This window comes from Nicotiana attenuata, chromosome 5, assembly GCF_001879085.1.
Source record: "Nicotiana attenuata strain UT chromosome 5, NIATTr2, whole genome shotgun sequence".
Classification (NCBI taxonomy): Eukaryota; Viridiplantae; Streptophyta; class Magnoliopsida; order Solanales; family Solanaceae; genus Nicotiana; species Nicotiana attenuata.
Genome location: NC_031993.1, coordinates 7363487 through 7380246, shown reverse-complemented (window position 1 = coordinate 7380246; position 16760 = coordinate 7363487). Strand labels below are relative to the sequence as shown.

General features: G+C 33.9%; 2 protein-coding genes across 5 annotated transcripts; one reads left to right on the top strand and one right to left on the bottom strand.

Moving 5' to 3' along the window:
- On the top strand, positions 2813-5534 carry LOC109225235 (F-box protein FBW2-like). 4 transcript variants are annotated; one of them, XM_019389833.1, is made up of 5 exons: positions 2813-2858; positions 2986-3029; positions 3351-3390; positions 4133-4452; positions 4600-5534. In XM_019389833.1, the coding sequence occupies exons 3-5, from the start codon at positions 3388-3390 to the stop codon at positions 5255-5257; spliced, it is 981 nt and encodes a 326-aa protein (XP_019245378.1). In that variant the 5' UTR covers positions 2813-2858; positions 2986-3029; positions 3351-3387; the 3' UTR covers positions 5258-5534. The 4 variants fall into 4 exon arrangements, with proteins under 4 accessions (XP_019245378.1, XP_019245380.1, XP_019245379.1 ...); XM_019389835.1 differs by lacking the exon at positions 2813-2858 and having other exon boundaries at positions 2865-3029; positions 3351-3457; XM_019389834.1 differs by lacking the exons at positions 2813-2858; positions 2986-3029 and adding an exon at positions 3046-3247.
- Positions 7801-14139, bottom strand: LOC109225234 (polyadenylate-binding protein 2). The gene is made up of 6 exons (XM_019389832.1): positions 13950-14139; positions 13751-13853; positions 12543-12613; positions 9191-9382; positions 8230-8357; positions 7801-8145 (listed from the first exon to the last, which is right to left on the bottom strand). The coding sequence occupies exons 1-6, from the start codon at positions 14055-14057 to the stop codon at positions 8097-8099; spliced, it is 651 nt and encodes a 216-aa protein (XP_019245377.1). The 5' UTR covers positions 14058-14139; the 3' UTR covers positions 7801-8096.

Below are 16760 nucleotides of genomic sequence, written 5' to 3'. Positions count from 1 at the left end.
ATTAAGATACTAACTAATTAAAATTATGTACTTTTTAATACTTAAATATATAAAATATATCTTTATTTAAAAATTAATAAATATATAATCTAAATAAAATACTAATTAATGCAATATTATATAAAATACATAATAATATAATAGTTGATGTTGGTAATGGCTAATGGTGGTGGCTGTGGATATCGACCGGTAGTGGTGATGATTGATGGCAGCGGTAGTGGTTGTGATTAATAGCTAGTGGCGACGGTGGTTGGCAATGGTGACTATGACAATGGTTGATGTAGTTCGTACGGTGGGTAATAATAATGATAAATAATAGTGATCGCTAATAGTGGTGGTTGTTGACATATAGTGATGGCTGATTGTGGTGATAGTTGGTAGTGGTTCGTAGTTGTACGGTAATGGCGATTTATAATAATAATTGTAAATGGTAGCTAGTGATGATAATTGTTGACCATGATAATGGCGGTGGTAGTCATTGATTGAGGATGGTGATTACAGATGGTGATTAATTCATAATCATAGTTAATAATAATGGGTGATGGCACATCTACTGGTGAAAGTGGATAATAGTACTTTAATGAAGTCAAGACTTGGTTATAAGTGTTAGTCGTTTAAATTCATTAATTGAATATAAAATAAGAAAAATAAATGCACTATATGATTAAGATATGAATTATTAAGATTCAAACTTGTTATGATTGAGATTTAAAGATTAAGATTTAAATCTTCATCAAATATAAACATATGAGGCCTTATAGTAATTATAGTAACTAGTGTAGGATTTAATTGTTTTTCATCATTTTTTTTAGTTGTGAATGTAATACTTTTACATTCTAAAAGTTTGCGTTGTGAAACACATTAAAATTTCCTCTAAATTCCAATATGCACATAAATTTAAGTCTTCATAATGTAAAATAAAAAATATAAGGATTTAGGTTATATATATTAGTTATGTAAAAAATTTACACTCTCAATGTAGTTTAATAAGTGATAGTAATTGAATTACTATCTTTATTAGATTAAACAAATATTTACCAGTATACTATAACTACCTTATGAATGAACTAATTATGTGATTATCTTTATCGTCATAGTATAGAACTTAAATTCAAAAGATAATGTTACCCCCTCTATTTTATTTTATACGAAATTATTTGATTGAGCATGTAATTTAAGAAAGAACAAAAAGCTTTTGAAATTTGTGATCTCAAATATGTCATGAATTTGTGTGGATATAAAATTATATTATTAGGATAAGAAATAACAAGTTAAAGTTAAATTAATTTCAATTATAATTTCTTTTAAAATAAACTAAAAAATAGTATCACATAATATGATTAAAGAAAAGTAATAAGGAGCATTAAACATATTAGGTAGCAACAAATTTTGGTTTGGTTCAGAAGTGAATAAATGTGCATACAGGTGGAGCATTAATAATGTTGGTAGGGATGGGCAAGACAATGACAAAGGTAAAAAGAATCATAAATAACTGCTGCTTTATTTACAGAGACTTCAATACAGAATCATGTACTCCATACAGATACAGTTACAAAGCTTACTTCCAAAAATGTTTTTAAAAAAAATACCTTATATACATTAATAATTTAATACCATAAAATTCACTAATCTTATTTTTGTTTTTTTTATAACAAAGACTTATATTTGATATATATAATTAAAGGAGGTCGTATATCTTAAGTGGTTGAATTATATGGGGCCGTCGATATATTCTGCCGATTCTTTTACGTTATTGATACATTTTCAGTATGATCTCTCCCATTTTTTGAGGATATCAATCTTTTTTATTTGTTTATTTGGTGTCTATTATTCATATTGAGAGATTTAATTTAAATTCATACCACATAAGGCTCGTTAAAGGAAGTTAGGCTTTCTATCAAGCATTTTTTCATTGTCAAGCTCAAATTCAAAATTTGTGATTAACCTTTTCAAAGATAGTGAAATCTTATCCATCATATGTAGTAATTACATTCAAAATAAGCTGCCATCAAAGGATATGGTGCAGCAAATTGGGTTGCTCTTCCCTTAATCTTTTAATCTCGGGTTCGAGCCCATGCCTTGGTGGGGAGCGCTTCCCCCCGAATGGGGCCCTACATGACGCGAATCCGGATATAGTCGGGCAGGGGCAGAGCTAGAGCTTTGGCAACGGGTTCGGCCGAACCCAATAGTTTTAGTCCAGACCCTATATTTGTCTTAGGAAATCCATTGAATAGGTACAAAGTCTTACTTTAGAATCCAATAACATAAAAATGGCTAGAACCTCGAACCAAGTAACTTCAAATCCTGGCTCCGTCTTTGTAGTGGGGCTCCAATGCTGGTACCAGACATCAGGTGTTGAGAAACAAAAAAAAAATTGAAATAACCTTCTTACACAGTGTGTATGTATTGAAGTGAATCTGAAAAAGGAGTAACACATCAACAGCAGTAGTAGTACTAAGTAGGCGTTTGGACATAAGAATTGTAAAATTCGAAAAAATGGTGAAATTTTTTTTTAAAGTGAAAATGGTATTTGAAATTTAGAGTTGTGTTTGGACATAAATTTCAGTTTGAGTTGTTTTTGAAGTTTTGTGAGTGAAAATTTTGAAAAATAGCTTTTTGCAGTTTTTAAAATTTTTGAAAATTTTCAAAATGCATATTCAAGTGAAAATTGAAAATTTTATGAACAAACGCTGATTTCGGAAAAAAGTAAAATTTTTTTGAAAAAATCTTCCGTCAATTTTTATGTCCAAACGGGCACTAAGTACTAACCTCATACCCTCAGTTCAGAAACATACAATTCCAAATTCCCAATACATTTTACTTTTCTGAGATATTTCTTGAACTTTTCACTTTCACATGTTAGTATTTTTATTTTTTTTTCCTGTTATCAAATCTTGCTACTTTTGTCTCTCTTCTTGTTTCTCTTCTACCAACACAACACCCCCTTTTAACTGAAACTCACATTCTTCTTACCCTTCATTTTAGGCGGATAAACCGGTGTTTCACAGATCCAAGTGTACTAAATCTTGGTAATTTTATGCTCTTTTGAGTATTTTTTTCTCTTCTACTGACACCCTTTTCTTCTGTTTACATTCTTTGAGTTTTGCATTAAACTACAAAGTCATGTTCATCTGACTTTAGCCTCTGTTCATCAGCTTTGAGTAATACAATTATTGCGGTTTCTTGCTTTTGGAGTTGTAGAGATACCTCTATTTCTTGCATTATATGAGTATCTTCATATTTAATGGTGAAAATTTTCAAAAATTTTGAGACAGAAATTTCAAGAATGTCATTGCTTTTCTTGAGTTTTTAAAATGACTGTTTCTTGATTTAAGCATTTTTGTCAACAGGGTGTTGGTTGATTTCAGCATTTAACTCAACTGGAAAATGGTAATTTCTGGAGCCAATTGAATCTCATTTCTTTAGTATTTTGCTGTGGCAATATGGATAGATAAAGGTTGGTCCTTTATTTTCATTTTCCCTTTTCTTAGCATTTTATTTTTAGTTAATAAATATGTTTGTATAGATTGTGTCTTTCTGCTGTTTGACATTTGCCAATTTGATCTCTTTTGAGAAATCTTGTTTTCCTCTTAAATAGTTGTCTCTCCTTTTGAGTTTTAGATTTCCTTTCTCTTTATTATTGGCATTGTTAACAATCATGGCTGTGTAAAGATTGTGTACTTCTGCTGTTTGTCATCACCACATTGATGTCTTTTGGAAAATCTTGTCTTTCTCTTAGATAGTCTTTTCTCCCTTTCAGTTTTAGATTTCCTTTCTGTATTTGCATAATATTGGTATGAGATGATTTGAATAGAATAACATGGTCAGTGAGGATTTATATTGCCGACACCAATTTGTTTGTAATTGAGGCGTAGTAGTAGTTGTTGTTTGCCTCGATTGAGTTGATTTATGTTTGTGATTTCACTTATTCACTAGTCCATGCTGATTTTTTCACTTCTTTTGCATCTTGTTTATTATGTGTGGAAAATTTGTGATGGCAAAAGGGACTCCAAGTTATAGCTGTTGATTGCCCATATTTCGTAGTTTTGCACCTCTTATGACGGTTCGAAATAAATAGGTGAAATGTGATTACACATTCTTTTGTCCTAAATATATCTCATTACTTTGGCAGAAAAACAGAGTTAAGATGGAGAGTCAGGAGTTTCGACGGTGGGATGAATTAATTCCTGATGCACTTGGGCTAATATTTAGAAACCTTTCACTTCAAGAGGTATTAACTATAGTTCCAAGGGTTTGCAAGTCATGGAGAAAAGCGGCAAGAGGTCCTTATTGTTGGCAAGAGATCGACATTGAGGAATGGAGCAAAAATCGCTGCCCTGATAACCTTGATCGGATGCTTCAATTGCTTATTACGAGAAGCTGTGGTTCTCTGCGTAAGCTCTGTGTTTCTGGTCTTTCCAGTGAACCAAGCTTCTCATTCATTGCAAACAAGTTAGTACTTTGTTTTTCACCTGTTGACGCTATTTACATCTCTCAGCTACTGCAATTGTCTGCACATTACAAATTTTAAGATACTTTACTCAAGTCAAAATGAGTTACTTGGATTGAATATGAATGTTTTCTGTTTTGCTTTGCTAGTGCCAAATCTTTGCAGATGCTGCGGTTGCCAAAAAGTGATATAGGTGATTCTGCTGTGGAACAGGTTGCCGGAATGTTCTCGAACATTACATTTTTGGATGTAAGCTACTGCATAAAAATAGGAGCCAGAGCGCTTGAAGCCATTGGGAAGCACTGTAGATGTCTAACTGGTTTGCGTCGAACAATGCATCCCCTTGAGGTTATTGACAAGCTTTCGCAAGACGATGAAGCCCTTGCAATAGCCGGTACAATGCCTATGCTAAAGCAGCTCGAGATTGCTTACATGCTGGTTGGTACAACAAGCATAACTGAGGTCCTTAAAAATTGCACACGTCTAGAGCTGCTGGATGTAAGAGGTTGTTGGAATGTGAACCTTGACGAAAATTTCGTAAAGAAATTCCATCAGCTAAAGGTGGTCGGTCCGCTTGTCGTCGATTGCTACGATCGGAACGGATGGGACAATTGCTCTGATTATTCAAGTTCTTCTGGCTATGTACCATGGGATTTTGTGGCTGGTGACATGGACGATGACGACTTTGATGACATGTCCGATGTGTATTGGGAGGAAGATGACCAAAGTATTGAGGACGTCGAAATGTGGTTTTATGATGACTTAAATGCTGTGGACTCTGGATACGATTGGCCGCAATCTCCTTGAGGTTTGCCTGATCAAATTCTACTTATTCAATTTCGAGAAGTTCGACATTACTTCTCTCTTCTCTGCTAAATACCTCTACATAAGAAAGTTTGCTTGCTTTCTACAATGTATATGTGAATTCTGTGTCTGTGTACCTTCTCCTCTTTTCCTGTTTTATTACTTTCCCGGCTATATGTAATTTCCTATTCATATAACAAAGATTTCTATGCTATCAGCTTAATCAATTCAGTCTCTGCAGTTCTTTTTTGGGTTGCCAAGATAGATTTTTGATAATTTACTTGTTCGTCCCTTGCCAAATCGCCATAACCTCAAGCCATATTATGATTTTTATATCTAGTGTCCAGTTGTCGCCTATTTATAGCGACGTGTTTATCAATTATGGCCATAACTATAGGAAAAGAGATACAGGGGATATGGTTTCTATTCTATTTTGTGTAAGTATCACCTATACTATTGCTACTCCAAATACTTATTGTCGAAAAAGGCAGAGTTAAGGTAATGAAGAGAGAGATTGCAATAGGAGTTGATTTTCGTCTAGTTTCACTTACTATGAGGAAAAAGGTTGAGAAGCCAAGAAGAACAGTTAGAAGAGTGAAGAGCTAGAATCTAACAAGGTCTATGTGATTTTCTTGGATCCTCAGAGACACCTAAGGAAAGGTGTGCGAAAGCATTGTCGACCCTGCTTGTCCAGAAGAGAACTGTAGTCCTTGATAACATGTGAGTGATGCAAAGTTATCCGCTATCTGTGCTGGTGAGTGGATTAGTCGAGTTGCATGCAAGCTGGTCCGAACACCTCCGTTATTAAAAAGAACGTGAGTAATGCTCATTGTACTTTGTATCATGTCAATGACTGTTATAAACCTATATTAGTATCTAGAGGCATGAGTTAATTTTCTGCTGTTGTTTCCAGTTCCTATCACAGTGCTTCTAGTTCAACAAAGGTTTTAAAGATGATTGGAGTAGCTTGCAATGTCTATATGATCATTTCCCTTACATTCTGAATTCCTTTATGATGAGCCATTTGTATTCTTGAGGAGGGGATCAATATGTTTTTTCTATTATGGAATGTACTTTGTAATTGTTCATCCGACTAGTATGTTGTGGTCAATAGGTCTATTACTTTTGTTTTAGGTGATATGATTTGTTGTTTTGAAGTCACAAGTAGCCATAAGCAAAAGAGAAATAGTGTGTTCCAGCTTAGGTAACGGTTTCAGATTTTATTGTTGATACAACGGTTATGGTGTATCCAACATATAGTAAATATTCTTTTGGTTAAGATTATGTGTCCATTTGATGTGAGGATTGTTTTGCTTTAGTACTGTCTCTAACAGCTTGTTTGGATGGTTATTATGTATCAGTATCGTATTGTATTGTATCGTATCGTTCGTTTTGATGTATACTATTATTATGTTTGGATAGATTGTATTGTTTTCTGTCATTTCATTATGTCATGCACCAACAATATGAAAAATAAACTTGCAATATTATAAAGAAAAAGTAAGATACAAGGTAGAATTGTTATATAAAAAAGTAGGATAAAAGATAAAATATGATTATTTAATAATATGGAAGGGAAAGATGAGAGGAAAAAATAAGGTAACGACGCGAGCATACCAAATATGTCCTTCCATAAAGTGGGACTTTTTGTCATTACGTAACAACGGATTTAAGTATTTAACGATAAGATACAATAAAATTTAAATAACAATCAAAACAAATATTGTATTTAAAGTAACAATACGATACAATGCAACAGATAACAACCATCCAAACAAGCTGTAAAGATATGATTTTTCTAATTATTTCCATATTGCGGAAAATTTGTTGGGAAGAGGAACCAATTAAGTACTTTTTCAGGTGTAACTCTTTTTCATACCCCTTTAGGTTCTCATTAACATAAGTGGTTTGGTTGTCTTGAGTGGATACTGATAACGAATAGGTTGTTTTCATTAGGAAACATCTGCAAAGTTTTCCAGCAGAGTTCATCATTTTTGACTGTGTAGAGGGGGAGAAACCAAATATTTTTCCAAGGAAAAAACAATTTAAAAAATAAAATTATAGCTTAAAGCGTACAATTTAGCCTAGCCTTTTGGTCTAAAAATGAAAATGTACACGTGGATGGGATATTTTATCTCCTTAGTTCTTTTCACAGTGATATTAGGTAGGATATATTAGGGAAAATAATACATGTATTAGCTTTGGTATTATTAATCCCTTGTTGGTAGTGTTTTTCAACCTATGTATACCTAATACTACTCTTATACATAGCAATGCCATAATTTTAAATACATGAATAAGCATGTACAAAGACAAAACTGCCCTTTCAAGCGATCCCCAAAGATGCATATTGCAGGGGTTGTATTACTTATCCATTGCACTCTCTGGATGTTATTCTTTCATTGCATTTCCAAGAAAAAGTATTTTTTTTATCCTAAAATAAGCACCAAAACTAGCCTTAATCTTGCACACAAGCTGGGTGCCTATTTTCATAGGCCAAGAGTGCAATTTATATTATGGCCTACTCAACACAGTCCCAGGTGTAATTCCGAGAAGCAAGAAAGCTGAACTTCATTCTATCAAGATAGTTGCTAACTCCCCAATACTCCATAGAAATGGTTCAAGTATACTGTTATTCAAATAGATAAGAGATTTTCCTAAAGATCAAATGCAGGAAGGCTACATAAACTTATGCTAGTCAACTGCTATAATGTCTCAACATAAAAACCAGCTGACACATGGAGAAATGGAAAAGGATGCGTCCCAATTGACAGCATCATGATCTTTTACGATTCAAGTGTGTCCGCTTGTATTCAGATTCGGTAGCAGCATATCACATCTTCTAATAGTAAGGCATGAACCGCGTAGCCCTCCTGAACCTTGGAACTTTCCTGTAGCATACAAAACAATATACATGTGATTCATCCACTCGGAACTGTCAAAGCCTGAGATAATCAACTGAATCAAACACTCACCCGAATCCATAAGGGGAGTAGAAATAAGGAGGTGTATAAGGCCTTCTGAATCCGTAAGCCATATAAGGATTGAAGCGCCTACCACGAAACTGTTTCATCCCTGGAACATTAGTTCTCTTGGGCATAACCTGTAATATGATGGAGAATCACAAGCGGACGTAAAGCGTTGAATTTTTAAATATTAAACTGTACGAGCTGATTGATTATCTGACTTTTGGTTGTAAAATAAGAAAGGCATGTTCACCTCCGTAAAAGTTATAATTTGGTTGCAAAAACAGAACTAAATTTTTTTATAAAAGGGACTCGGGAGTTTGGTTGTCTGATTGAACAACAATCATATCCTCCATTTAAGTTATCCCTTCCACAATCATATTCTCAATCCATGTATGCAACACTACAATCCCCATATATGCTGCTCGGTGAACCATATATCATTTTATATGTTAAAGTCTGACAAGTGAAAAGATCAGCAAGACAGAACAATAAGATGATAGATTTTCTATGTATATAAGGTAGTCGTATGTCCTTCCTTTCCATAACAATAGTAGTAGTAGTGGTAGTGTTTTTGCATTCTCTTATTCTTGGATTTATAGTAATATCTATTGTTTCTTTTGCTTCAGCTATCGCACTATCTTCCTGCTGTGCTGCTTCTTTTCCTTTCCATGCTTTTTTTCGAGCCGAGGGTATATCAGAAACAACCACTCTACCTTCAAAAGGTCTGCGTACACACTATCCTCCCCAAACCCCATAAGTGGGATTACACCGGGTTTTTTGTTGTTATATAAAAGATGCAACATCATAATAAGCTTGATACTTCTGAATTGTCACAGCCCATTCAATATATCCCACATCCTATTTTGCAGTGAGCCTTCTTGTTTCTATATCTTTCTCCTACCAGAAATGTGGCTGGTTGATGGAGAGCAACAATTTTATTCAAATAAAAGATCGGAAAAAAATTTACCTTCAACTGGCGTCCATGCAGTTCGGACTCATTCAGCTGAAGTGCCTCCTGAATAGCTTCTTGTTCAACGAATTCAACATATGCAAAACCTTTAGGTTGACCAAACTTATCAGTTAGAATAGTAACTCGATTCACAGTGCCACATCCCTGGAAATGCTGCTGAACTTCCTCCGGGGTACATGCATAATCAACCTGTCACATGAAATTCATTAAACACGAGCTGGTAATTGCAAGTGACAATGAAATAGGGGATTTGACACTTCACAGAGCTAAATTTCTTATTTGCACTTCTAAGCATTTGGAAGTTACATGTTATTTGCAAATAATGAAATATTTATTTTATACTTATATCAATTATTGCAACTACAACTTGAATGGAGAATTTGAAGTTTAAAAACTGGTAGAGCATTTCAATTAAGATAATTTTTTTTTCTTTTTTTCCAAGATTAAAATAATGGCTCTTAAAAAATTTCAAACTTTTTCCATATTATAGTATAACACATCCGGGTATCAGCATATAAAGGAAGAGAAACTATTTTGGACCCAACACCTCCCAAATGCTAATCGAAAAATAATCCCAGTACAGTACACTTATTTTTGCTGGCTTTACTTATGCTTGATGCCAAAAGAGAAAATTTCAACTTACGTTGCAGTAAAATCAAATGTCACCACTATAAATGAGTCCAATGCCCTAAAAGGATTTAACTAGCTAGATGGTTTCAAGAAACACTTTCATCAGCCAATTACAAGTCCAGAGATGTTTATTTCTCTTTCGCCCAACTTTAGAGGGGGTTAAAATGTTTGACCATCTTCCTTTACATCTTAACGACTTAACCAAACAAGACATACATCTCATCCCTCATTCTTTCATCCCTAGAGACATATTGTAGGTACAATGGCAACTGCTGCCACATCACCATACAAGCACACGATAGAACAGATCAGATGGTTCAGTATAATAATTTGGGTCGTCATAGAAGAAATATGAGATAAGGCCAAAGGCAAAGAGTAATGACACCTCACCGCATCAGGCTTAAATAGCTAGTCATATCTGAATACCCACGTCCACCAGCTGCCTGCAGCAACCAGACTCGGCAACTAGAATTTGCATGACAGTGACAATGGCTTTGCGCTTTATATAGGCAAGTGTACGTTTCTTCTTGCAAGAAGGTAGAAACTTGAACCTAAGGTGAAAATACTTTTAACAAAGAAATGACTTTTGCGGTTCCAACAATAACCCCACGTCCCCAAATACTCTTTTCCATTCTCTCATACTTTTTCTTTGCCTCTCACCTCCAAAATTGTATTTCAATTTCATCTTTTTTTCCAGTGGGGCTTCACTATATTTTTTTTCTCATGCTTTTTTATCTTCTTTTAAGCTTTATTTTTCTTTTTTTTTCTCTCTTCTTTTTTGCTTCCTTTCTTTTTCCAAACTTTTTACAAGTCAACATACAGGTAAAGTGCCTCTTAAAAGAAATATTTAAAATCAGAACAACTCTCTTCCACCATCAAAAAATATGGTGCCAGCGCTATGCAGAAAATGCACCTGCGATTATAGTGACAGAAAGTCAAAGCATGACTCTCAAGATGCATCCAAGTCAAACCAAATGAAGAGATCATCAAGAAGAAGAAACATTCCTAATAACTACAAGAAGTAAAGTGACAATGACACCAAGAAGTTAGGACATTGCAAGAGAAGAAACAAAAGAAAATGATGCAAAATTCAGGTTAAGATGAAGTTCCATCATCTCGAGCATAATGGCTAAACACCATATGTAACAAAAAGAAGCGAAGTTGTTGAACCATCATAACCAACTCCGCAAACAAGATCACACTGCACAAACATTTAACTGTTCATGTTCTAATACCAGACATCAATAATGAGATAGGTCAAGACGCTGCAACTCTCTAGAGCCAAGACACATGAATTAGGACCAAAAAATGCTTCCAATGCTTACAGGAAATGATATACATTACTTCTTTCATATCCAGACATGAAAGAAAAATATGCCTGCGGTGCCTCAAGAAGTACTAACAACTTTAGTAAAAAACAGAAATTGTCCCCGGCTACAATGGAACCAGAACAAACTTTGTACAAAAGCTAGACCCCTAATCAGGATTTCAAGTATATAATTTTACCACCGGATACCAGTTCAGAATCCCCAAACTAAAACAGACTAATACAAGTCCACAAAACCCTTGGTGACAGCTTGTAATAATGAATCAAAATCATCATTTATTCTTCCAAATAGTAACTGAAAGGCACTCATGGGGTCAAAAAGACATGATGATCCCAAGTAGGTTATATCACAAAGGATTTCACCTTAAGAGTTCAAATCTCATATTTGGCTCATATTATTTGAGCTTATACATTACAATACTCAATTGTTCATCATAAAGCCAGTGCTCCTGACAAATGTTCAATTCTGAAACAAATATACAACTGTATAGTACTTCCCCCAACCCATAATAGACACTCGGTTAGTCTAGCTCCAAAACTCAGAGAAAATTCATGACTAGATCATTGTACTAGAGTCACATGGAAATGTGTCTGATTGATAGTTTCAAACAAAAGAGAGCAGCTAGTTGAAATATGCCATAGCATGATAAAAAGCAGTGTTGTTTTAATTTTAACTTGGAGAAGGAAGATTGTGATATTGTCAAGACTTTATGTTGAGCACTCCAAAATGACAATCATCTTCGTTGGTATATACTAGTACTTCTTTTCAGAAAAAGTAAAAGTATTCAAAAACAGTTAGACCAGATCCAACAAAATGCTGATACATGTATGCCAAAGAGACACCAGAGTCATAATATAGGCGTATGCAATACAAATATGCACTTGCTGACCAAACTGAAACGTGCACTGCATAAACAAACTCATTTTGCATGCAAATACATATCTTAAACAGCGGCACTATCAAATGTACAACAACATTACTATGTCTCAATACAAACAGGTGGTGTCTGCTATATGAATCTCTATAAGTTTCTCTTGATTTGGGCATGCTTCATTCCATCATTTCAAACAGTTAAACACATGTCTGAATAAGTATGTCACAATGTATCCAATATTCTGAGGATTCACCAATTAACTCATTGCAATCTGGCTATCAGCCTACCACAAACATCCGTTATTGGGGCTTGGAATCAGTAATATGGGCAAGCTCACAAACGCGAAGTTTAGGATTATCAAATATAAGCAATAAAATTAGCTCCAATGGAAAATCAAACATATGGCCCAACCACACACAACAAGTTTTTATCTGAAAACATCCTTGATCCTTCGATCAAGTAGAGCTTCTCCAAGAATGCAATCACCAATAAGAAATTAAAGATGTCAGGTTCTTACATTGCCAACAAATATTGATCTTGAATCCACTTCCTCACGGCTTGCCTGAGAAGCAGCTGCACTAGCTGGATCTGCATAACAAATGGTTCGACAAATGATTAATCCATGTAAAAGAGAAATTGAGAAAAGAAACAAACAATACAATAATAATAATAATACAATAATAATAAGGAAACAAATAGAAAATTGAATTCCAGTTTATAAGTTACTGAAAATTTTAAGTTTAATCTTTGTGATAGCCGACTAATCACATTGCAATTCGTAGAAAATGCTTTTGGTCCCACTGACAATTCCTGCAATTGATTTTCATTCGTTAAACCACGTCATTACTCATATTTTAGGCTAAGAGGAAGTCACTTTGATACTTTACTCTTTTTCAAATCGAAAATTGTTTAAATTAGTGGATATTTGATCAGCTGAGTAGAAAAAGACAGTTAATGCACAATCGAGAACTAGAGAAAACAGATAAGAAGCAAAAAGAGGAATTTAAGCGAAAAACTCAAATGAGAAGTGAGCCCATACAATTATTACTGTTTTGGTCCTATCATAAGTCACACTTCCCAGGATTCATGCTTTCTTCAACCTTTATGCCTTCGTTCTTTATAGTCAATAATAATCTTTGTTTGTTACTCCAAAGAGAGCAAAACAACAATTAGGCTTCAACCCCAAACTACTTGGGATTGGTTTTGGCTATATGAATCCTCTATATCAATTCCACTCAATATGGGTCCGTGTGATTCCACTAGGCTACTCCAGAAAGGAGATAAAAAATAAAAATCTCTCACCCTCTCTCTTTGTCCATGTTCATAGAGCAGAATAGGAGATTTGATTAGGTCAACTAAGAGGAGCTGAAAAAATTACAGCAATCGATAAACTTGTCTGCACTAAAAACTGGATCTTTTGTTTCCAACGATATGCTGAAATTCATCAATGTCTCAGGTAATATTTTAATCAGTTATTATAGCAAACTCTATGCGAAATACAGTATCCTTTCAGTAGTCCCAAAATAAAGGCGTGCGTGCAGCAGGCATTCTTTTTAGGGGTTTAACACATAAAAAAGCATCCTTATTTAGATCCAATAATCCAAAGATCACAATTTTCTTTTGATTGGTCCAAAGATTAAATAAATACGGAAATTGTCGGAACATCTAAACATACATCCATTAAAAGCAACAGATCAAACATAAATCAAGGATAAAAAAAGAGACCTTGAACAGAACCCATTTCTTTTTCAACTTTGGCTTGCATCTCACGGAGAGCAACAGCTTCATCTTCCATCTCCTTTAATCGTTTCTTCATCTCATCCAATTCCTTCAAATTTCAAAAGAATTAGATCCAATGCTAATTAGGTTTTTTTTTTATAAACAAAACATAACAAGAAAAAGAGAAAGATAAGGTGGTATCTACCTTAACGGCGTCATCATCGGCGGCACCGCCGTGATGCTCCATGTCAGCTTCCATTTCAGCTTCCATTGGGATTTCTCCTCCGTACACTTCGTGCTCTTCTTCCTCCATCTCTCTCGCCGCCACTCCTTTTTCTCTCTTTTCCTTCCCTAATAGGAGTGTGCTACCACTATACCCGAACAAGTATTGTATGGAACGCTGTCGTTTTTATACTTGTCTGCCCAAGTCCTGAACCGAACCTATGAATTCTGATACGATCCGTTTGGACATAGAATTCTTTTACTTTGATTTTTACCTTCCTATACCACATATGAAACCTTATTACCCTCAATGTTTAAAGTTTGAGTTAATTACATTTCAGCATACCAAATTACCATTTTTATACCATAATTCAAATTAGGAATATAATTAAGGGTTCATTTATATTAGGCATAATTATAGGACTGTATCTTCCCACTTTCTCTTTCCTTTCGTCTCTTTCCTTGCAAAGATCAAAGAAGAGAACGTCGAGTAGAGACTTCAGTGTGTGCGACTCCCAGTGAGAGAGAAACAAGAGGATGTTAGGAAAAGAAGAATCGAACACGGTGTTGACGTTGCTCAAAGCCGGGGATCATCGGCCCTTCGATCAGATCGTCGCCGACTTTGCCTCCAACTTCCCTCCCCCTCGCCAATTTTCTGCTTGCATCTCTCTCGCCTTAATCCTTGACGTAAATCTCCCTCGCCAATAATCTTCAAACTATCTACATTGTGTGAAGACTCAATGTAGTTATTGTATATAAATTTTGTAGCTTTTTATCATAATTTTTAGATGTTTACCTCCAAGTTCTATGTAATATTTGTATATAACTGTCAGTTGAATATAAATTACACAACAAAAAATAAGAAATAAATACTCCAATCGTAGAAATGTGTTATCCACAATTAATCTGCAAATTGTCTACATTATAACTACAATCTGGAAACAATTTACACATGGAAGTTCTTCAAGTTGGAATTGGCCACAACTACATTTCTTGTTTTCTAGACACACAATGTACCGCTTCACACCATCCAACACAGTATGTATATGATCTGTTGAAGCCCTCACCTACATTTTCAGAACAAACACAAAGAAAAAAAATTACAATATTAAAAATATAGTATCTACAATATATCTACATTTTATCTATAAATTAACTACAAACTACAAGTAAACTACAATTTGCCTACAATTTATCTACAATCTGGAGACACTGTATATTAAAATATTTTTTTCCTGCACCAAAAAAAGAACTTGTAGTCAAATTGTAGATATATGTAGTAAATTTGTAGATAATATCATAAAACTAAAATTCTAAGCATTTTCGAACTACACAAACCTGCATTCTCATCTACCACAACGGCATCAACTTCAAAATCTCTAAATCTGCCATAGTTATCCCAATTCCCATTCAATTTTAGCATTATTGGGATTTTTGACATGATTTCGTGTAGTTGAGAGAAAAAAGATGAAGAACATATATAGGTTCGACAATTTGAGTACTGAGGACGATGAAGAACAATTTTGAATTCTACAATTTGTATTGCGTTGTTGAAGCTTCTGAAGCTCTGCGTTGTTTTTGAATTGTAGTGAAAGAGAGAATTACGCAGCAATCAGATCTCTTTCCGTTTCAAATTTCGAATTTAATGGGGAAAGAATCAAACTCACATTTTGTGCCTTTTTTTTCGCGCGTTTTAAATGGCAGAATCTGCCTAATTATGAATTGGTATATAAATTGTAGTTAAAGTGTGGACTGGGCGGGTAATTAACAAATTATGCACATTTTTGGTAATAAGGTTTCATATATGGTATAGTTAGGAAAAAATCCCTTTACTTGATTTTTACCTTCCTATACCACATATGAAACCTTATTACCCTTAATGTTTAAGGTTTGAGTTAATTTTTGAATTGTAGTGAAAGAGAGAATTACGCAGCAATCAGATTTCTTTCCGTTTCAAATTTCGAATTTAATGGGGAAAGAATCAAACGCAGATTTTGTGCCTTTTTTTCGCGCGTTTTAAATGGCAGAATATGCCTAATTATGGATTGGTATATAAATTGTAGTTAAAGCGTGGACTGGACGGGTAATTAACAAATTATGCACATTTTTGGTAATAAGGTTTCATATATGGTATAGTTAGGAAAAAATCCCTAAAAATATACTACTATATACATTATTTATTTATGGAATTTAATTAATTTTTTTGAACAAAAATTTTTAGGTTCTAATAGATTTTTTTTCTTACACTCACAAAATTTCAACTCTTTTTAAATAAAATGCATGTCCAAATATAACTTCAACTTCTAAAAATAATTTTTCAACATAATTTAAAAATTATTTTTTTCAAATTTCAACTATACTAAAAATTATTAGGTTAATGTGACGGTTACTTTTTTATTTATTGTGACAGTTACTCGTATTTATATTTACTAATCTTAGGGTACACGCTTTGCGCGTGTATCCCGTATCAATAATATAAACTTTTAAAAATTATATAAATATTATACGTATAATTGACGTACAATTGTTAAGTGTCATGTTGAAATTTTCCCTAGAACTTGATGTTGAATTAATGGTTATAATAATCATAAATATTGAAATAATTTGTATCAAATTATAGTGTTTTTAGAATGTGTATTTGTATTTTAATAAATAATATTTTGTAGAATGCCAAAACCAAAACTATATAGCTTGAGTTTTATTTTTATATACTTTTGTTGATATGAAGCCCTTCACTGTTTTAATATAGTTACCTTTTTCATCCTACACCTAAGAGCTTGTTTGGATGGTTGTT